At 35.1% G+C, this 24192-nt stretch overlaps 1 protein-coding gene across 5 annotated transcripts in view; it reads right to left on the bottom strand.

Moving 5' to 3' along the window:
- The window catches only part of PHIP (pleckstrin homology domain interacting protein), a 131528-nt gene extending 113000 nt beyond the window's left edge, over nucleotides 1-18528 (bottom strand). For 4 of the 5 annotated variants that reach the window (XM_032339209.1, XM_032339210.1, XM_032339211.1 and 1 more), the window contains exons 1-6: nucleotides 18264-18528; nucleotides 18090-18148; nucleotides 17929-17958; nucleotides 17680-17739; nucleotides 2616-2766; nucleotides 2431-2529 (exon numbers count right to left, since the gene is read on the bottom strand). In XM_032339209.1, coding sequence (XP_032195100.1) covers nucleotides 2431-2529; nucleotides 2616-2766; nucleotides 17680-17739; nucleotides 17929-17958; nucleotides 18090-18148; nucleotides 18264-18303 — 439 coding nt within the window. In that variant the 5' untranslated portion in view covers nucleotides 18304-18528. Of the gene's footprint in view, nucleotides 1-2430; nucleotides 2530-2615; nucleotides 2767-16869; nucleotides 16960-17679; nucleotides 17740-17928; nucleotides 17959-18089; nucleotides 18149-18263 lie in introns of those variants that run through there. The other variant, XM_032339214.1, reaches the window with a different exon arrangement.
- Between the last annotated feature and the right edge of the window lie 5664 nt (nucleotides 18529-24192).

The raw sequence follows: 24192 nt of genomic DNA, 5'->3' as shown, positions 1-24192 counted from the left end.
CTTATTCCCAATTTTGCAGCAGTGACAAAATATTCAAGACTGTCACCAAGGGGAACCGACAAGACAGGACCCTAAACTATGACTGTAATAAGTAGAATTGTTTTGATTAGTCCAGCTTTGCTTTAGTGACTTAAAATTATATGCAAAAACAGAAAAGCAGGTAAAATTGGCATTTTAATAGAGTTTTTTTTTTAAATATATAGAACAAATATTTTCCTGAAAATATAAGTGGAAGAAAAAAAACATTTATTTTAAACCCTAAAAGTGAAATTAAGTATTTCAAAAAGGTACAAAAATGACGTACTTGGTAATTAATTCTGTTACCTAAATATGCCAGTTGCATTTCTCTGGTGTGACATAAAACCCAAGATCTTTTTGCCATATTCCCTATATCCATGTCAGCAATACTTACTGATCTGACCATTACGATTTAATACCAATTTGAGTAACCAAATGCTACTATCTGAAAGTTTAGTTTATTGAAAATAAGGCATATTGAAAATAAGACACACTTGACGTGTAACACTGATCAAGATGCCAAATCTTTTGATGCCTCGATTTCCTTCTCTATAAAATAAGAATAGCTTATAGACCACTTAAGGTTTTAAAAGAGAAAATAAGTGGAAAATGCCTGGCACACAGTAATTACTTATACAGCAAAAAGAGAAGTTACTTACTGTCAGTATTCTTGTACTTTATCAGCTACCATAGAGCTACTGGACAATGTGGTGAAAGAATAATGTAATACATTCCCCTTACTTTATAGACATGCAAGTTTTCAAGAGAGGATGGACGTCCCCCTGTAGGTTAAGCACCTGTAATGTTTTACCTTCCCCTTCTTTAAAGAAAACTATTCTGCCCCTAGTTTAAGTTTCTAAGTGCAAAGATAAAATATACTCGAGTATCTCAAATCCTTTCTTGTTTTAATAGTTGTTCTTTATATACAGATTACCTATAGATATCATTATGTAACGAAGACACTCATATGCTAAAAAACAAAACAAAACAAAACATCCATGATTGTCTGCCACACAAGTATTACAAAGGATATGTTTGGAAAGGTCAGAGGAAACAAACCAGAATACATCACAGAGACAAAAAGATGAAATAATAAACGAGAAGGTGATAAAGATTAGGTAAGAAAGTCTACCATCTGTTCAACTGGAGTCCCAAAAGGGAGAGAATAGAGCAAAGATGATATTTTAAAAGGTAATAGCTGAGAATTTTCCAATGGCAGGAAAAGACATTACAGATTCAAGAAACCCAATGGATCTCAAACAAGATAAATTAAAAAACAAAACAAAACAAAACACCAACACCAAGACCTATCACAGACAAACTATAGAAAACCAGCAAGAGGTCACCTTCTATGCAGCAAGTTAGGAGATTTAAACCCACATCTACCAATAATTACATATATAGGACAAACTGCTCTACATAAAACACAAAGATTGCCATACTGTATTTTTTAAAAAATCACTTCTATGCTATTTTTAGGATACGGAAAATAGGACAAAAAGAAAGTTTAAAACAGTGAGAAAAGGTCTATTATATTAAGCAAAAGGCAAAACTATAATGTTGATGATCAGTATCAGTATAACAACTATCCAAAAAATAAATAAATAGATTTGGATAGGTGGAAGAAGGAGAATTAACACTCCTGGATAGGCAAAAGAGTGGGGGTGGGAGAAGACGCTGTGACTAAAATATGAAAGTCTCTGAAAATGAAAAGTTTAGACTCATGCAAGCGGAAGTATGACACCATTAAAATATCTTAACCTCTTTTTACTTGAGCAGAACACCACCACAGCAAAGGTAGAATTAAATAAGATTACTATTACAACAGTGTTGTAGATATGACCTGAATGGGAAAGAAGACACTGAAAGCAAGAAGATTGGTTCGGAAGATAATCCAGGTAAGACAAGAGCCTGGTAGTAGAAGAGGTAAGAAATGAATCTAGAAGGCATTTCAAGAGGAAGACCTATCTACAGCAATTTTCCTTTGAAATTTTAAAGGCAAAAAAAATGCACTATGCTTTATAAAAAAACAAAACAAAACAAAAAAAACACAAAAAAACCAACCAAACTATTTTTATTTTCCACCATAACTAATCTGTAATATGGTACATAGTCGTTCACAAAAATCAATCTAATAAATTTTAGGGAACAATTTTTTGTAAAAAAATTTTTGTAAAAAAATTTTTTGTAAAGAAAAAAGAACAAGTTGACCTACATTTGGTATAGTATGTATAATCCATAATTATACATTATGACTTCTTCACTATTAAGATTACTGACAGAGTAAAAAAAATCTGATAGCTTTTTCCTCTTTGAATGCTAAGGCACAGAATATGAAATTCTCTTTAGCTAAAACATTTTTGTTTTCATAAGCTCCTTATTAAGAGGAAATCAACTTGGTAATGAACTCACCAATGCTGGGTGGGCTACCATAGTTAATTGGTGACTCAGGTGGTCTTCCACAATGCAATGCAGCCAGAGCAGATCCTTTCCACACAACATGCTTGCAGCCTATTAAACACACATATTTTTATGGATCCAAAATAGGACATACACACAAAAAATAATGTCTAAATCCTACTAGAAATTTTTCATACTTTTATTTGTGCGTAGCAAGGACTGTCTTCCAGCTCCCAATAAAGTTTGTACTCCAGGAACGCTTTGTGGAATTTCTTGTTCAAGAAGAGGTCCTAGCCGATGACATATTTGCAGCAAGTGATCAGGCGCTAAATGTCTGTAATACTTCACCTATTATGTGAAAGACATAAAATACTTGCTAAATAAGATAGTTTTTTGTGTCAAATAAAATATACCTTAAAAAACAGAGCAATTTGTTCTGTCTAGTCAACACTTCCTTTTACTTGAGGTAAAAGTTCAAGTTTATTCTGTGCAACCATTTGACTCACAGAATAAAATAGTTATCCCAACCACCATTTAATTCATTGAGAAACAATGCTAAAGAATTAATATAACTAAATATAGCCAAGTTATAAATGAGCAGATTCTAGTCAATGCAAATACTGAACAAAGAAAAAATATATAGCATTACAATCTAAAATGATTATGTTGTAGTTTAACAGGTTAATTTTCAAAAACTTCAAACAAAAGTCATCCAACTGTAAAATATAACTAATATTTTGGATCTTTTATGTTATAAAGAATATCTCCAGAATAATTAAGAATAAAAAGACCTTGATAGTTCATGTTCATCACAAAATTTCAAAACACTTATATGGCCTCTGTGAGGAATTTTGTAATTTATTCACAAAAAACCTTAAAGAGAAAGGCCAAATTCCAAATATTAATTTAAATAAGTTTAACTATAAAATAAATCTACCTACTAGAAAAAGTCTGGGCACTTCTGGAACAACTTCAAAACACTGCTTAAATTTATGTTAGCATTTGAAAGCAAGATTATGAAATTCTACTATTTTTATTTTCCATCCTAAAAGTCGTTTCAAAAAATCTAAAGAGAATTAGAGGAAAAAAATATTTTATCAATTTATAGTTAGATTATCAAGTTATAAAAAATTTCTCAATGTACTATCTAAATATTTTAGTTCAACTATTCTCAAAGTGAGTTCTAGGAACCCCTAGAAGGTTCCTGAGGTAAAAATCATGAATACTACTAAAATGTTATTTTGCTTTTTCACTCTTTCATGAGTGCATGGTGGATTTTTCAGGGGGCCACATGACATGTGATATCACAAAAGACTGAATGACGTAGCAGATAAAAAAAATTTAAACGCTTCCCAAAATGTAAAACAATGCCACTTTTCATAAATTTGTTTTGTTTTGGAAAATAATTGCTACAAAAAAAAAGTTACTTATATTAAACATGAAATGAGTTTTCATTTCAGTATTTTAAAACTTGTTTTCATTTTTAAATAATAAATACAAAGATTATAATCCATGTAAACAAAGAAAATTCATTAATTTTTATTAATATAAAGGAGTTATAAGGCCAGGTGTTTGAGAACTGCTACTCAAGGTCACATGGAAATGGCAATTTTAGTATGAATTCCTCCTAAGATTGATTTGGGAAAGGAAGTGAAGGGTTAAATTCTCTCATTCCATATTGCAGTATCTGTTATACTCTACCAACAGAAGAACATGAAAGGTATTTTTTTAAAAAGTTGGCTAACATTCATCCTTCTAAGCTGAAGCCAATTAAGAGAAACTAGTTTTTTTTCTTACTTTTTATCATAATACATTCCTGTCATGAAGACAACATGGAGCCATATTGCCACACTGATAATTTAATACAACACAAATGTAGCATACAGTAGTGTTAGTGGAATGAATACTTTAGTAAAGAGGTTCTAATATAAATTATATATACTATATTATATGCCTCTGAAAAATCCTGAGATAAATCTATTTGATTTTAATATAATTTCCCAAACTTGTTAAGCTATGGGTTCCCTTTTCCCCTAATATCATCATCTTAATGCAAAACATATTCTTTCGAACACTAGTATGATTAGCGCTAAGGAGAAAAGCATTTAGAAGAAAATTTACCAAATTAAGAATTTTTAAAATTTTATTTATACTTTTCTCCAATCTTCCCTAAAATAATTTACTTAAAAATAAAATTTAAAGGAAAACTTCTACAATATTTATAGGGTCCCTTCTAGTTCTAAGTTGTATATTATTATTCTAATGTGATTTCTTTACATTGATCTAAGTTCCTTTCAAAAATTTTACTTTCACCATAAGGTTCATTATTTATTAACTTTAGTTTTGTGATTATCCTGTTTTAGGGTCTTTTTGTAAAATACATTTCAGCTAGCGAACCTGAAAATCCTTATTGAGGAATCCTTATTGAAGAATTCATAAAATATTACGAACCTACTTTTTCAGACTTAAGTCTTTCGTTGGTGATTTAGTATATTTTTCAAAATCGACTTTTACTTTAAAGTTAGAAGAAATACTTTCAGTTCTTAAAATCCTCAGGCTTTCTGGCTTTTGAGACTTTATATAACCTGATCCCTCTGCTGGAAACCTTTTCTTACCTGTCCACCTCCCCACTTTATTCTCCTTCATGTCTCAGTCTATACCTCACTGCCCTCCATGACCTATTATAAGACCTCTGTCCCTTTTTGGACACCCTATCTTTTTGTTTCCATGGCACATTATACTCCTTCCCAAAACGTTCTTTTACCCCCACTCATCAGGGCTCTGTGATACTTTTATCATATTAATTGTTTTTAATATATTTTTACATCTAGACTCACTGGGAATCTAATGATAGTTACAATCCTCTGCCTAAAAAACACAGATACAGGCCCTAACTCTGTCTTGTCATTTTGGAGGTTCCTGAGACCCCTGCAGTATCCTAAGATTGCCAATTTACTTGTCCATGACCTATATTAGAAGACATGGGATTAGATCTTATTTACCTATCTACCCAGCACCTAACATAGTACTTGTAGTTAAATGTTTAATTGTTAGGTAAGTGAACACATGACAATATGCAGTAACTACTGACTTTTCCTATTCTATCTAGCCATTAAACTGTGAAGTTCTTAAGGTCCAGGATCCCAGAGCCCAGTTCCACACTCTATTTCCTCTCACTCAATACATTTTCCTTGAATAGTTATTATACCAATGATTCCCAAATTTGCATCTATAATCTATACTTGCATATCAAACTTCTTTAAGCAACTCTTTTTGGAGTCCCAAAACCTCCTGAACTCAATATATGCAAAAATGAACTCATAATCTTGTCAACATCCCCCACTCCCAAAATATACCCTACCTTGACAAACGACACCACCATCCATCCAGCCTCAAACCAAGAAGTCACATTTTTTTACAATGCCTATTATTCCCTTCCACATCATTCTTAACATCCGAGTAGTCACCAAGTTCAACTGATATTCCCTTCCAATACTTAAACTCATCTACCTCTATAATGATCCAATTTCAAATCATCTTTGCAATAAACTCCCATTTTTGCCACATCCACTCATACCTCCTACACCTCATTCTATATATATATATAATCTCTTCTATTCCAATCTGTTCTCTATATTGCAATCATAATGCCCTTTCTAAAACCTTTATCCGGTGAAGTCATCCCTACGTAAAACACTTCAGAGACTTTCCTTGCTCTTTGGCCATCCAATTCCTTAACATGGTCTACAAATCCTGAAAGGCATGTATGGTCCACTTGCACTTTGCTCCATATGGCACATTCCCAACCCTACATGCTCTAGCCCCTACTTTTCATATTTAGACATCCTGGCCTGCCTTCAGGGTCTTTACCTGCACTCTCTGTCAGGCTTTTCCCATGAGGTACACTCTCTACCTTTCTCCACATCTCCTTGCCCAAACAAATCTTTTATTGTGCTTCAGATCTTCCTTCCAGTGTAACCACCTTTTCCCTATACTTTACCAGTCTAAGTGTATTATCTTGGCTGCATGCTCTTGGTGACTTTTCCGTAACAAGTACCAGTTTATGATTATATATTTAAAAGTTTAATAATTTGATGCTTTTCTTCTTAACTTCACCGTTAACTAGAAGAGAGTAAGAACGACGTTTTTTAAAATTTAATGCTTTTCTTCTTAACTTCACCATTAACTAGTAAGAACCAGGTGTTCTTTTGGTCCCAGCTGCATCACATACACACATTCATATATACACACTCACCTACCCACCCATCCATTCAATACACACTTTAACAACAACAACAATAACAAAAAAACACTGATGAAGACTTTCTTTTGCTACCTTTTAAAACACTATTCTTAATGAATATTATCTATTCATATAGATATCATCTATATCTATCTATATTACTTAACTATTCTTAATGAATATTATCCACATCACTATGGTCAATAAAATGTAACAACAAAAATTTTAAGAAAATGAAATGGTTCAAAAAAGGTTAAAATGGTTCATTTATGGCTATACATGTATAATCTTTAATTTCCAAAGCAGTAAGAATACCATATCTTTAATATTCACTTAAGATTTTTAGTTTCAATGGACTTTCATTTGTTTATACTAATAAATAACAAAAGGAAATGAAAATTACAAGGGAAGTCAGAAGTGATATTGTAATAAAGCCCCTTATCCAAAACATCTGTATTTGGATTCTCGGTAATTGTTGTACACTATTACTTGGAAAAAACAAAACAACATCCTCGATTCTAATATACTGATTACTTTCCATGACCAGTGGTGCTTTAAATTTCTTAAGATATTCAACACATAAAAAGTATGACCAAATTATTATAAAGTTAACCCTGATAAATCTTAACAACACTATCATAGCTAACATATACTGACTGCACTCTAAATGCTAAGTCGTGTTGTAAGTTATAATATAAAAGTTCAGCTCATTATTTTAACAATCCTAAGAGATCTGAACTACTACTATTATTTCCATTAATAAATTATCATGCAGTAAAATAAAACAAGGTTCCTAAGATCACACACATTTAGTGGATGGTGGAGGTAGGAGTCAAACCAAGACAGTATATGTAACTCCAGTCCTCATTCACATTGCCATAGTACCTATTGCCTTAAATATATACATTTATATGTATATATATCTATTTCAATATTGAAGCTAAAAAAATACTTTGAACAGTTTTCAACAAAGACATTAAACTGAGACAGAAAAAAGAACTTTCTAAAGTTCATTTTCACTACTAAGCAAACTGCACGAAAGCACAAATTCCTACAGGTAAAGGATACCTATAGGTAAAATAGCTAAGGATAGAAAATAAAACTACAGTAATAGTGTGACAACCCTAAATAGTCTCTCCCACGATGACTAAAGGAAATCAGTATGATCAACCCCACCTTTCTCAGTATTTCTTTAAACTCAAAGTTAGAAGTAAGGTTTAAACAGATTAAACAATCAAAGGATTAATACCACAAAATTTGATTATTCTTAAAAAATAAGAATAATGTATATTTATCAGTTGTGCTCCAGTTTTTAAATTTTCATAAACATTTCCTCTTCTCTCCCATTCAAGATACATGAGCCTGTTTTATGGATGCAAATTCTGATGAGATCCCATGGAGATTCACTCCTACACCAGGGGGTTAGTCAGTCAGAGCTTTGCTAAATTTCTTATAACCCCACCCCCACCTCCAATCCCTTTTAAGAATCATTTGATATGGTAACAACAGTTTTTGGGTTAACTGTCCATAATTAATGGTTAAGGTTAAAACCTGAATTATAGGTATTTCTTTGTAAATACGTTATGGTATCTATTGCAGAGGTCAGCAGACATTTTCTATGGTAAGTATTTTAGGCCTCTTAGAGACAACTATCTGTCATACATACATACTTTTACCAACTCCTTAAAAACGTAGTAACTTTAGCTTCAGGGCCTTAAAAAAAGTTTCCTACACAAATTACCTGCAGCAACCATAGTTTACCATTCCTATCTAAACAATTGGCTCTATCAATATTTCCAGTAGCAGGGGTAACAGAATTCTGTGAAAGACATAACTCTGCTCATGACTTCTCCATCTTGGTCCAAATCATAAACCTGTATCACTCTTTTCTCGGGCTGATAAAAAACATTTCTAGAATTATCAATTACACTTTGAACAACAGGATCCTCTTCTGAAAATGTGAATTACAGCAAGAAAGGAACAAGAAAAGACTGAGTGCGATCTTTGAGTAGTTTACTTTCCTGCATCTTCAGTTAAAACAATCTGCTTCTGCTTGCTTTGCAACTTCATATAAACAGTGGTTCTTCCCGTCCAAGAGAAATTTGCCATTGTCAATGTAAATTATTGTTAAAAGGTAAATTTTATCAGTGAGGGGAAACATAAAAAATCTGGAAGCCACTGCATTCCACCAGACATCCTGTCATTAAGAACTCCTACTCAATTTTTAAAGAAAAGGTCAGTAGTTTGAGAGCTCTCAAGTCAAACAGTCTAGGTTTAAACTTGCTGAATGCGGGGGAAAACATTTACTCTACTACTCAATATCCTATTCTACAAGACTGAGACTGCCAAGAAGTCACCACCTTGGGGGGTACTCATAGTAAGTGACATAGGAGTTGGCTGTCACTTTTTTTTTTTAAAGGATTTTATTTATTTATTTGACAGACAGAGATCACAACTAGGCAGAGAAAGAGAGGAAGCAGGCTGCCAATGGAGCAGAGAGCCCGATGTGGGGCTCCATCCCAAGACCCGGGGATCATGACCTGAGCCAAAGGCAGAGGCTTTAACCCACTAAGCCACCCATGCGTCCCAGCTGTCACTTTAATTATACTCCATATTACACACTACATGTTGTTCTTTCACGTTGAAAATCTTTCTAGACCTACACAGGGAAAAAACATTTTGGAAATCTTAAGGACCATTCCAAATGAGGTTAGAGCAACATAACTCATTAAACTACTTGATTTACCTGTGCGATCTAGAAATGCCAGTCCTTTTAGCATATAACTAAGAAGTTCCTATGAAAATAAGATCCACCAAATATCTGATACTACTACGTCCTGAACACCTGATTGGTTCTAAAAATGTCAGTTTTTCATATCTGTTTTCTCTAATTTGTTCAGATCTGAAAGGCTAGTTACTTCGCTCCACTACAGTTCTGAGTTCTAAAAAGTCAGCTAAATGGAATACAATTATTATTATTATTATTTTATTTATTTACTTGACAGAGATCGCAAGTAGGCAGAGAGGCTGGCAGAGAGAGAGGAAGGGAAGCAGGCTCCCCCTGCTGAGCAGAGGGCCCCATGCGGAGCTTGATCCCAGGACCCTGGGATCATGACCTGAGCCAAAGGCAGAGGCTTTAATCCAGTGAGCCACCCAGGTGACCCTGGAATACAATTATTTTTACAACTATCCTAATGTATAAACAAAACCACAAATTTCAAAAACCGTTTTTATTAGTCATTTCTAAGCCTATTTTTAAAACCAGATCTCAAATTCTCAAAACTTTCAACCTGTAATTATAAGTCTCTTATCATTGTTACAAAGTAAATGTTAAAATTACATCTACAATCTTTAAAAGCAAGTTTACATTTTCTGAGCATTTTTAAAAAACTTTAATAGTTTTCCACATAGAAAAATTACAGAATACTTTACTTTGTGCTAAGCGGTCTCAAAATGTATCCTCACAAGCAAGTAAGTTTGAGTTTTCCCCATTTCACAGGTAAAGAAAACTGAAGTCCAAAGGTTATAGTTTTTCCAAAGTCATACATTTACAAAGTAGGAGAAATTAATATTCAAGCCCAGGTGTCCTGATTCCAAGGTTACTGTTATTCTCATTACATTATAATTTCCTTCTCAAAACTTTTGTCCCTACCCCACTATCACACAGGTCTTATAATTACACACTTAACAGGACCTACATAACCATTTCTCAAGTAAAAAACCTCTAATCTGCGTAACTATTCTCAGAAGGGCTCTTCTGTGCCTAAGATTTCCCTTTAATTAGAAAAATAATAAAATTAATATAGAATCTTATTAAATGTCTAAATTAATCTTGGTGGTCTATTTACTCTTAATTTTCAACAAACATGCTTGAAAGACTGTCATCTATTCACAATTTAGTCAACCACCTAAGAATTCATTTAGATAGTAAATGGGCAAATATTATCAATTATCAAAACAAATGTGTCTTTTAAAGAATATCCACAGTGCTCTTCCAGATTTTATTCATTACAATCTGACTATATTTTGCTACCAAAAAAAAAAAAAAAAGCAGCACCTGGGGGGCTCAGTGGGTTAAACGTCTGTCTTCAGCTAGGGGTGAGGTTCCCACGCTCAGCAGAGGGCCTGCTTCACCCTCTCCCTCTACCCCTCCACCCTCTATGCTCGTGCTCTCTCCTCGCTCACTCCCAAATAAATAAATAAAATCTTAAAGAACAAAAACAAAAACCTCTATCCAGAATTCAGGTTTCCACAAACCACAAAAGATACTCTATAAAAATTAATTTAAAACACTACAAAATAACAAAATTTAACTTTTTAAAACAACAAATTTTGAAGTTTTGTTTTTAAACCAAATCATATTTTCTAAGCAAAATTTGTGCAGTAAGAAATCCTCTTCAAAACATTATTTACTAAAATAAAAAATTCAAATAGATTGTTGGCAAAATTTGTCTATCGATTTCAAGATGGAAAATTCTTAAACTGTTTATTCTTAAAATGCTAATATAAATACTCTTAAGATAATGACCAGTTTCATTTTTAGTAATGTTTCGGTTTCAAACAGTACACTCAAAATATCTAATACCACACATACAATGGCAGTGAAGTTGTTTTAAAAAATGTGTATTTCGTATGTGACATGGTGAGTGCTGTGAAGTATATAAGCCTGATGATTCACAGACCTGTACCCCTGGAGCAAATAGTACATTATATGTTAATAAAAATAATTTTTTAAAAATGTGTATTTCTCTGAGTTGCTTACAATTTATTTCCTCACCCAAAATCTAAACCACAATCAAATGACACAAGCTAAATATTTCTTACATTTATATCATAACCTCTCCCATGAGACTATGTGCCTCTTCTCTGTCCCTGATAGAGACCAAATGGGTCATGCCACCATGACCACAGGCCATCTGGAGTCTAAAATACATGCTTCTTTATGTGCTTTCTTGATAGTAGGCTGCTATTATCCATGCTACCACAAATAACCTAAGCTTTACACAACAAATCTCATTCCTTTTACAATTTAATTTTAACTTAAGAAGGTGCATTAGATTATGTTGCTAACTACATTTTCTTAGTATCAAAAAATTCTCCAACCATCCTTTTCCTAATCTATAATCCCTGAGCTCAAACAGGCTGCATCTAGGTATGTAAGGCATGATGACTGCCTTTTCTATAGTGACCAAAGGTTCTCACATATTTCACTCTTCTATAATATAACTTTGATTTTTTAGCACACTGAATTCTCAAATTCCATACGGAAAAGAGGTATTACCATTTTCTCCAATCTATTATAAAATACTTAACAACCTTCTATATTCCATATACTCAGTAACATATATTTATTCATTCCATAATTATTAATTTTCACACATTACTCCTAATTGTACTTCTAAGATGTCCTCTCACAAAATAAAAATTGATCACCTTTACACATTTTAAATTTAGCTCTAAAATGTTAAACTTGGTTCCTATTATATTATAGCCCTTATTACTTTTAGATGTAATTACAAAGCCACTTAAATATCTTAAAAGAAAAATAGTCAAAATGAAAAAAAAACCCAGAAAAGAAAAATACTCTCATTTTAATGCCTGACTTTCTTGAATTCAATTAAAGTTCATTAAAATGATTACACTTAGTACTCTCTTAATTTCCATTTTGCTTAATATTACAAATACTTTTCTGTCAATTCAGAAATTTATACAATATGAACCAGTATTTCTTGTCCAGAACAAGTTGTCTAGGATACAATTTTACTTGTTACAATTCTGTAGTGACATGATAGATAACTACAAAATTTGGGAAAAAGAAAAATGACTTCAGAAGACTAGAGAAGTTTCTAGATTAAAAAAACCTAAAACTCACAGTCTGACGAAGAAATTGAGTGGATTAAAAAAATGGCATTCACAGGATTTATTTAACCTAGTGCTCATTTAAATATTATTCAAAAAGTCTGTATTAAGCTGTTTAAAACATACATCTTTAAGCCAGACTGACAAGACAAAACATCTCCTGACAATTTCAAAAACACAAACTATCATGAGGAGTTTAAAGTTATACAAATCTCTGAACAGAAGGAGACAGAAGCAAGAGCCAAGCTCCATTCACATATTCCTAAATGTCATCTGATTACCAAAAGATACAAAAGCTTTATGTATTCTCTAATCTTGGATATTTCAACCATCCAAACATTTCTTAATGTTAATTAGTCCACAAAACAGTCATAGAACCACTATATAGACCACCAATTTTTTCCTAGAATTCTACCTACAATGCTTTAAAAATTATTTATTTTTGGTATTTATTATATATTTTTCTTTGTATCTTAGGCTAACTTATTTCATCCTTGGACCTATAACACAATTATACTATCAGTAACTTCTGAAGGCTTAAGGCAGTCTTTTTTATGCTGTAGCTCCTATGTTCAGAAAATTACGCACACTTGTTTCTGAAATAAAACTGTTTTTCTTAAACTTTCACGCATTAATAAAGCTATAACTGGAAACTTTACTACCATGACTAAAGTTCTAATAATAGCAAACACAAACCCTTACATAGTACTTCATTTGTGCCAGTTATCACTCACAGTATCCTACAAAATAGGGGCCATTAGCCCAATTTACAGACTGGGATAACAGACTCCTGCAGTACTATACTGCCTCATAACAGTCATGTAAAATACCACTGTGTAGTTATTGATGGGATAATCCAACTCCCCCTTATGTTCAAGAATTTTACAATTACTGAGGAGTACAAAGAATTTAACAGGTATTTATTTCATTTAAAAATCTCTGTAAATGCTTCAAACTTCTTAAAATAATGGCACATACCAGTAGAACAACTGCATGGATAAGAAAAGACGCTTTGCCCAATTCAGCCCTTCAGCATGTACCATTTTCCTAACACATAATGTTATTCTTGTATTGTTCATTGTAAGGATTATGAGATATTAAAGCCCTACCTTGGAGACTACCAAGCCAAGCTTACCATTTTACTGATATTCTATTAAAAAAGGAAATGAATTCTACGCACATTATTTGTCACCCCCCCGGTCTCAAAATTTTATCGGTTAGGTTTTAAAGACACCATATGATCTATCTTTAATATAAGACAGCAACACCTCATTCAAAAACTTATTTTTCTCTTAAAACTTTTTCCCTAACTTTCCATTAATCGGTATACTCTCAATACATGCACACTTAAGATCTATACTTAAGTATATCCTATTCAATGTTCTTTTTTTCAAAATTTAAGACCAGCAATAATTTATGAAAACTGGTACTTAAACCATGGAGAGAAACATACTAATTAGAGAATAAAGAGGTAGTCTACAGTGTCCCCAAAACATGCATCTACTTCTAAAAAGATATGATATTACAACCTAAGAACAGCATACAATTTTCTAATTTGCATGTTTTCTCGCTATCTACTTTTTTGTGTTTTGGATAATCAAAAACAAAATGAAAGAACTGAGTTTTAGAGACAATTTATCCCTATTTCTAGTTCAAAATCAGATTTTCAGATTAGAAAAATTTCAATTCACTTATTTTACAAATGAGGTAACTGAGACCCAGAGAAATCCCATGACTTGCTTGAAGTAACCCACAAGCTAACTCTTGGCAGGGCTAAAAATCACAATCCTTATCTCCTGATTCCCATCCTTTCACTTGAAGAGATTTTTAGTAAGTAGAATGACTTTACAAAAAGCAAATGCCACTACAAAAATTAAAATAAGAATTATATCATCTTAACAGATTAGCAAAACATGAACCCAATTAAAAAAAAAAAGCCCTGTAAGCAAGAAATGTAAACAAAATTCTGAATTTAGTAAAAATGCTTAAAAATTCTGCCTCATAAGAATGCAATCACCACTAATTAAGGTGACAACCAGACAGCAAAACTTAATAAACCAACTAATTTCACTATTCAAACAAATAAATAACAAAACTTTCTCTTTGGTCCAAAAATTAGTAGTTTTCCTGTTCTACAAAAAGTTAGCCACCAATGCATGGCTCCATTTAAAAAAATTACAATTCTGATGAAAGCTTATAATGTGCCCTCTTGCTTTGAAATCAACTTATATTTAAAAATGTAAAATCTAATTAAATATACACCAAAAGAGACAAAAAAAATTCAACTTCCTATTAAATTCCATTCACTGTTTAAAAATGTTTTAAATCTTTAGATGGTAATACAATCATGTTTTATCATAACTCTATCAATCACACTTGAAAGAAGCACATCTTTTCATCTGTAAACCTTTAATAAAACTACTCTTAAAACTCTACATTCCTCTTGATCAAAACTCAATCACTGTGATTTTATTTGTAGGCTGAATCCAGATACTGATCTATGCTTGTTTTTAACCTCCCAAGTACAAATATTATACACCATCCTAAACAGCTATAATTTGTGATTTCCTAAAAATGTCAATTATTCCATTTAAAGTATTATTCAATTTATCAGTTAATGTAGCAAGAAATTTCCGAGAACAGGTAGACATTACTGAAACCACAAACAATAATTATTATTTTATTTAACTCATCAAAACAAACTTAAAATCAATTATTAAGTGAATTCATATTCAACTGAAAGCAACTTAAAATGTTTTTTTAGGTCTTAAGAACTAATTAAGACAATAGAGAACACTATACAAGAGATTTTGCATGTACTCACCTAGAAATAAAATTTTATGATCCTACTATTAAACAAAAATGTGCTCAGATACCTAGTGTTCCAAAATGTGTTAGAGCTGATTCTCAAAAAGTCAAACTTAAGCCAAATACCCACACACCTAGATATATAGTTTGGTGGATATAAAAGTACTCCAAAATATGTCTTGTATCCAGTAGACACAGGCTGACTAACTTGCTAAATGAATAAAAAGATAAAATGAACTAGAGAACTCTAAACTCTAATGAGAATTCTTAACTGTCTAAGGAGTATTGCCAACATGACTATTCCAGTAAAAAGGTGAAAACGCTCCATGCAAGAAAATCCACTTCCATGCAAAATAGATGGCTTTTGAAAACATAACAATACTAATGAAGACACTACTTATTATCCTAAGTCTGATAAAGACAGGAAATATGAATTTTATTATTATCTGAGAGATGAGAAACCACCCCCCCAAATTAAAAATAAACACTGGTACCCCTGTTTTTACTACAGAAAACAAAATGATAGTCCTACAAACATCAGACATTCCCATAATTTGACAAGACACCATTAGTGGCTCATTTTAAAAATATATTACTAAGAGTTTCCAAGGTAAGAAAACACAGCAATCTTCAATGACGGGGTTTTGTGGGTTTTTAGGAGATGCAAAGATGAGTTTTGTAAAAGGAAATGCAAAAAAGTTTTATAAAATCTGTCCAATTCTTAAAAACGGAATGTTATAATCTCTATCATTTTTTCAAGTAAGAACGACGACACTGAATCCACTTAAGGATTCTTGTCAAATATTCCCCCCCCCCAACAAAACATTGCAGGTACTTAATCTTAAGAGTTTATTTCAAACTCCATTCATTATAGCAAAGTATTAAATGAAACTAGGCTAATTACTACTTGAAAACTAACAAAGTTGGAAACAAACATCGTTAAGTTTCCACTGGATTTCCTAAACCTGGTTCCCTTATTTCAATCAACATCTGTGAGCACTTAACAACCCACATTAAATCATAAAAGATTTAGATCGAAAGTTAGAGGTTCTATATCCAAAAGGAACAAAAGCCATCAAAATCATGTCATGCCTTCACCTCACAGACGACATTCAATTCTCAAGTAGCCGGACTTCCCAATCGTTTCACAAGCCTTCATGAAGTAACATTAACTTGTTAAAACTACCTCAAAACATCAGTTCCGAATCAGCTGCACCGCACAGATTAAGCGCTCCCCGCTCCCCACCCCTCACCCCTACCCCCCTCCCCCGTCCCCTGGCCGTGCCACTGCTCTAACTGCCCAACACACACATATTCATACAAACAACCCAAATCAATCTGGGAGACAAGATTATGGAAAATATAAGTACCGAATACAAATACGTTACTTTCCCAGTCCACTAACAGGTCCACTTCCAGAAGACAATTCTTAGACATTACTACACATACTCACTTTGAAAACCCACAAAATTAAGAATCAGGTATTTTTCAAGCTATTAAACACAATATATTCCAATATAAACTGAAAAACTTTCACTTGCCCGGTTCCGCACCACAATAAAAGGGTAAAAACCAAAACTTTTCAGTGGCCTCCAGTAACAGTTTTTAACTGAAGCAGCAGCATAATAACAAGAGAATTAGCAAAATTAGAAAAAGTCTGTTAAACTTCTGGCTTTTAGAGTGTTACAGGCTTTTACACTTCTGCGAATGTGTTTTGGTAAAAGCAAGATGAGCCTCTGGCCAACTACCATCATACAGCTGAACCCCTCAAACAAAAACCGTAAAGCTCAAAATTTAAGAAAAGCAGAAGAATCGAAAGAGAAAAAAAAAATAATAATAACGCCTTGCTACGGTTCCGCAGTAGCTGAATAGCCTGCTTGTGAAATGCTAATGCCACTTCGGAGCAGTTAGTCACCAGCTATTGTGTGGGGCAGGAGAAAGCCGAGCCGACCGCGCGTGCAAAGCGAGCAGGCGAGCGAGCAAGCGCGCCCTCCTTCCTCGCGCCGCTCCCGCTGCCGCCGCCTCGCGCGCGCCCCCGCGCCCGCACGGACGCGCGCGCCGGCCCCTCCTCCTCCGGCCTTGCACTGCACAACACTCATGACGTATCTTTATTTCTAGCACATTAACAAAATATCACAAATAAATTGTCGGCAGCCCCTGCGGCCTCGGGGTGCGGGTCCCCCAGACCACTGCCCCCCGAAGCCCCCGCGCCGGCCTCCCAACCCTCCCCGTGGCCTTTGGAGCTTTCACGTTCTGGGGCCAAGTTTTTGTCTCTGTAAAAAATTGCGGGAAATTCAATTTTTATTCGACTCGGGGAAAAGTTTCTTTGCTCCGCGACGTGAATGTCTCACCAGATTCTGGTAGGTCCTGGGATGCTCCTTCCCGGTCCAGTCGGTGCGGCGAGGCAGCAGCTGCGGGGAAAGGACGCCCCGTGAGCCCGGCCCCCAGCCCCGGCCCGCCTGCTCCCCTCCCCCGCCCGCCCCGCGCCCCAGCGGGGACCCCGAGCCCCGCGCCCCGCGCCCCAGCGGCGGCGGTGGCGGCGGCGTGGCCCAGGGACGGCCGCGCGGCGGCGAGACGCGCTGGGCCGCCGCCGCCCTTACCTCCTTCTCGGCCACCTCGCGGATCAGCACCTGCAACAACAAAGCGGGGAGAGCTGAGCCCCGCGCCCCGGGCCGCAGCCCCGCCGCCGCCGCCGCCGCCGCCCTCCCCCACGCCCGCGAGCGGCGAGCGCCGGCTCGGCCCGCGCCGCGCGCCGCCGTACCTGAGCCGCCTGCTGACAGGGTCCATCTTCCAGGAACCGGGCGATGAGGAAGTAGAGCTCTGCGCGGGAGAGGGGGACGGGGAGACACACAGGCTTAGCGGCCGGGCGGCGGGGGGCGGGGGACCGCGGGCGGAATCGCCCGGTGCCAGCGGCCCCAGCAGCCCCCCGACTTACCCGATCGCAGCTCCGAGAGGCCTTTCCTCTCACAAGACATGTTTATGGGTCACTTCAGGGCCGTCGGCGGGACACCCCGCCGCCGAGGGGAAGCGGGGATGGTGCCGCCGCCTGCCCTATAGCTGTCACTGTGTGTTCACGAGCCCAGCCTCGGCTCCACCATTCAAGCAACGGCGGCGGAGGCGGAGGAGGAGGAGGAGGAAACAACAACTCTCAGGCAGCGGCTACGGCCGCCGCCGCCTCCGCCGCGGATCCCTCCGCCGCAGAAAGGAGTCCGCCGCCTTCGCGGCCCGGGCTTGGCCCCGTCCTCGGCCCGCGCCCCCGCCCCCCGGCGCAAAAAAGGAGTGCCTCCGACCCCGCGCCCCAGGGCCCCCACACCCAGTGTGGCGAGACCCCTGCCCCCTCCTCCACGGCCAAAGGTGCGATTTATTTATTTATTTCCAGTCGGAGAAGATGTCGGAGCCGGAGCCGCCGGTTGGCTGAAAGGCGCTTTCTCTGTGGAGGCCGACCGCGGGAGGGAGGGGGCCGGGGATGGCTCCGCGGAGGGATCTGACGCACACGAAGCCGCAGCACAGGCTCTATTCAGCGGCGCTGGCTGGGGCTGAGATGGAAGTTAGTTTCTATGTAGCAGAAATGGGAAACAAATGAAGCAAAACTGCCCAAAGAGGGGAAATGCCCCGAGGATGGGTCTCACTCTCACGCGCGCACACAGACACACACGCAGAGAGCCCTCTCGCGCCGGGCAAACTCGGGATCGCGCTACCCGGCCCGAGTTGAATGATAGTGTTTGGTTTCTGTCTCTTGCCATGTGCATGTGTATAAATGCTGCGGATTGGCATCTGTGTAAGTCTTGTCCTGCGTTATTTCTGCAGCCTATGCAAAGTGTTGTGTAATTTATTGGAGTGCCGTATATTGCAATAGAGGTTCGGCTCTTTTTGTTAAGCACTTGGCGTTTGCAAGCCCGTTATTTGCTGAAGCCACCTCTGCATATATCTTTTATTATTGCCATTGCCTTAAGCATTTTACATTTAAAAATGTTTCTTTATTGTTGTACGGGCAAAGCGAACTCCTGATCTGTACTTCAGATACTCTTTTTCCTGGTTACAAAAAGGCTAGTGTTAGCTAATTAGGGATTTGGGATTAAAGAACCTTAAAGCTTTTTTAAGTGTTTACAAGAAGGAGTAATGTAAGCCTGAGAGAAAGAAAAGAACGCTAATATTTATCTCTAACCGATCTGGAGGTAATTTACTGACAGATCAATAACCCACCGAAGGATACTGAAAGAGTATACTACAGTTTAGCCAAGGTGATTAGTGATTAAATAATTTAAATTATCTGTGTATCTTACAGTTGACTTCGTCATGCTAATTAATGGCTTCTAATTTGAGGTGTAAACCATTCTTGTTTACAGTTAATCACGGGAAGACTTCTTGAAAACTGACGAAAAGAGAAAAAAATTAATCTTTCGTAAATTAGTATGTAATTACCGGTTTTATATGCTAAATCATACATCTGTGTTTTGCTGATGAGGCTAAGGGCCTTGTTTTTTAAAAAACGAATATGGGTGAAATTAATGGAAACAATGGAAAAAGCCATTTGTTAGAAAACAAGGACGCCAAGTGATATTTATCTCCAGATGATTTAAGCACTTTTCAAAAAGACCTGATAGTTGATTTTTTTAAAGGATTGCAGTTTAAAAGGAATTAGGATAGTCGTTCTTTGTTAACATTTAACAAAAGATTCTCCTTTAAAATTTCAGATAATAAACTGCGTTTTATGTATCTGGTCTAAAAAGGTTATTTGTGGGTAAAGGACCTAGAAGCTGGATTCTGGCTTTCTAGATTGTTTCCTCAAGCCTTGTTCCCTCCTAGCTCCTTACATTACTAGTGAGAAATACTTGCTGCAACTGCCTTGGATTGCACTGCAAGACTGCATCCGTGTGATGCCCTATACTAAATATCCAGAAATCAACCTACATGTGTGGAAAAAGAGAAAAAAGACTGGGGGGGGGAGCCTAAATCTCTTTGGAATGACAGGATGTAAAAATTGCTTTTTAGAACAATCTTAATCAAATAAAAAAGAGAAGTTACCATGACTTGTCCTATTGCAGCCTGGTTATCAGAGTACTGTTATTTATTGAAATGGCTATCCTTCAAATACTGAAAATATTTGCATTTTTGAAGACATTAATTCCATTCTATCTATTATAGGTAAGTAGCTTGCTTCTAGATAGTTAGACTTGAAAGGCAGACATTTAATATGCCTTTTTGCAATTCTCTTTATTTCTATAACTGATACTTTCTAATTTAACTTTTAAAAAAGTCTTATAGTCTTTAAATAATTGCGATATTTTACATTATCATGATGTTCTTCATATAAACAGATTTTAGAAACTAAAAATTATAGTTATAATCTCGTGGTTTTGAAATATTTGTATTAGTCTGATTCTTACTAATAGATGTTTTATCCTTGCAAAGGAAAATAAACCAAATTATGATATGGAATATAAAATTACTCTGGGTAAAGTTTTCCATATATGTCTTGTGAGTGTTATGTAAACATGAAAAACTAGTATGATTATCTCATGTATGCTTTTTATTTAGAAGCCACGAAAACTTTTCCAAAGTTGCTACCAGTACTTAGCTGCTAAAAAATTAGGGAAAAATTCCCTTCTGAGTTTTCTGAATTAATATAATGCTCTAGTCATTTTGACTAAGCTTTGACAATGTTTAGAGTTTCTTCTTTTTCAAAGACCTAATTTGAAGAGAGTTATGACCTTGCCTTTACATTAATTTATTACTATCAGTCTGCCATAAGAAAATGTAGATTACTGACTAAAAATTAAAACTTCTCTTCAACCAAATAAACTATTTGTTTTGTAACAATAGATGTTAAATTGAATTTTTCTAAGTCTTTCAAATGTAACAAAATACTCCCTTATAATGTTTTAATTTCTTTAAACATGAAATACATTTCTGGATTCTGGCATCATCAATTAACTTTAAGGTTTATATTAAGGCATTTGCTGTGCATATGTATGCAGAAAGTCTGACATATTGAATAAAAAGGAAATCTTACCTTGAAGCCTATATTTTAGTTCTCAAGGCCATGGCACTTGTAGCTCTTTTCTCAGTATTAACTCTTTCACATATAAGCATAGCTCAGATTCCATGTACACCCCTTTTTGTTGGATTATTTTAACTTTTTCATGGTCTTCAAAAGTAAAATCAATTTTAAAAGATTTCCATGCCTTTTATATAAGAAGGCTAACAAAAACAGTGAAGGTTTGAAAGCTAACAACAAATATTTTTATATAATATAGTTTCCTTACGAGAATTACAGACTTTTCTTGAAATGTAAAAATTTCTGTAAAATTTACTTCTTTTCACTTGGCATCACATGAAACAAGGTTAACACTTAAAAAGTTTGTCTTGATCTTGATAAGCTATTATTCTAATGAAATAATCAAATACTGCCATTTAAGTCCTTCCTGAAACAACATGGAATAATATTTATAAATGAAAAGATCTAGCTACATTTATGAAATCTGGTTTCTCTCCACCAGGATGATGAAATAAGATATAACTCCAAAAACAAACAAACAAACAAACAAAACAAACAAAAAAAAAAACCTCTGCAAATACAACTTTTAAAACTATAATTGTCTTGTTTTTATTTTGATATTTTTTTTATTTTTTAAAGCAAAACTTTATATTCTCTAAAGTGTAGAAATGGAAAATTAGAAATCACTGTCCTTAAAAAAAAAAAAAAACCTTTTTAAAAAATACTCCTCTGCCCTAACAACAAAATACAACTATCAAGAGTCTTGTTTAACACACCCCACTCTTCCTTCTGGTTTGCTCCCCAATATTGTATGTTTCTGTCCATGTCTATTTGACTTTGTCTCTACACAGACATTCTTCTTCCTTCACAAAGCTTAAATGTATATCAAATCTGAAACATGCAAGCAGATAACTGTTTGGCTGCTACAGAAAGAATAAAGATAACCAGCTTTAGTACACCAATCCGTTATTTAACAATTTGTATTGTCTCCCTTAAATCTCACAGAAAAAACTTTTTATTTACATTAGAGCACAATTCCCTTTAATCTGTAACAAAGATTAGCTAGTTACCAACGATTGTATAATTTCTTACTTATTTGAATGTTATTAGTAACTTACAACTCAACTTTTTTTTCCTCCAAATTAAATAATCCTAGTAGCTTAGATTTTTTTTTTTGTATTTAAGTCTTAGTTTCCACAAAAAATTCATAATTTCATGGACTTATTTATATTTTTAACATCAATTCATGAGTTAACAGTACAATTATAAAGATTAAAGAAGAACAGCAATTTTAGAACATATTCCCACAAGATTTGGAGCAGCACAGTGGATGAAGTAGAAAAAGCTGTTCCAGATGGGAGGAAACTTAAAGGAGAAGTCTGTAGGCATGTTCTATCACATGCAGATGTCTGATGGATCAAGAGTGGGCTGAACTGAACACAGAAGAGTGGAAAAGAGAAGGTAGATTGGGGAAGAGATGCAGAGGCTTTGCAAGTTGCTAGTAATGGTGTCTCAGATGAGGCCTACAATTATCAGTGATTTAAAGATGGGATTTGAGGACAAGAGTTAACTAGTCACTTGCCTTTACATATGCCTGAATTGATAAACGTTGAAAACCCTAAAGAAAAAAAATTAGTTTATTAATGAAAAGGAAAGGGGGGGAGGTTTATATGATAAGTTAGTGAGGAATCAATCTTTACATAATAATGATACTCAGAATCAAGGACACAAAGTAGACACTGTTGGTGAAGAAGGAGAATGGTTGTTTAAAGAGTAAGATCGGACTGATAGATGCCCACAAGTCTGAGACTCAACTATGAGAGTAAGATGTGTATGAAAGCAATATCCAACTCAAAATTGAGAATGAAGCCAGGTTAGATTTAAATTGATGTTGTAATAAAAAATGTTCCCATTTTCTGAATTCCTACAGAAAGGCCTGTCTAAATATACCACCTTACTTGCAAACTGCTTTTATTTTTCTTCTTGTGTAGCTATACTTGGTAAAGATCTCCTTAACTTATGCTTCTGTTATTTTATTCTCTTTGATGGGTATACTTACATATGTTGAAATAGTGATTAACCCAAAGAATACATTCTATTATACAATTATAAAATTCAAAATAATGATAACAAGTAGATCCTTTCAACTGAGATGTGTGTTTTCAAAATTTAAGAAAAGTTTGTAATTTGATTTTGAGATTACACCTACAAATCCCATTGCATTCATAGTTTTCATGCTTATGTTTGAGCACATAAAAATATGGGTACAGATGAAATGGTTACAGTAGATTTTTTTAATGCTCATCAAAACTGGCCAGATGACAATGAGTTATAGGAAAACTAATATAGCCTTTAAATGGAATCTCCTCGTAAGCACATATGTGTTATTTTTCTCTTAGCAGTTATCAGAAGTGATCTCACTGAACATAATTAGGGAACATTTTTCTTAAGAATATTGAGTAAGTCATATCATATGAGAAAGAAGAAATATATTGCCTTTTTAAATGTCTTGACATCCTTACCTCTCTGGTATGCATAGATTATACTTCATGCTTATTTTTGTCATTCAGTATTTTGGGGTTTTTTTTGGTAAGTGAATGTGTAAGATTTCCATCTTTCCCCGATATCCCCACATTTTCAGTTTTTTTCAGTGTCTCTCTAAAATTTTCTTTCTCTTCCATCACTGAAACTTTAGTTTCCGATGGTGAACCAAACCTATTAAGATATGTAAGTAATGCATATATCCTAAGAGCTCTAAAAATATAAAGAGGATCTATTCTTCTTACAGTTGACACTGTCACACAGCAAAATATTTTATTTTCAGCTCTCCTGATTACTTACACAAGAGACTAGAGAAATAATTTAT

Source organism: Mustela erminea, chromosome 4 (assembly GCF_009829155.1).
Source record: "Mustela erminea isolate mMusErm1 chromosome 4, mMusErm1.Pri, whole genome shotgun sequence".
In the NCBI taxonomy this organism is placed as follows: Eukaryota; Metazoa; Chordata; class Mammalia; order Carnivora; family Mustelidae; genus Mustela; species Mustela erminea.
The sequence above is the reverse complement of the archived record's forward strand: the minus strand, read 5'-3'. Positions and strand labels throughout refer to the sequence as shown.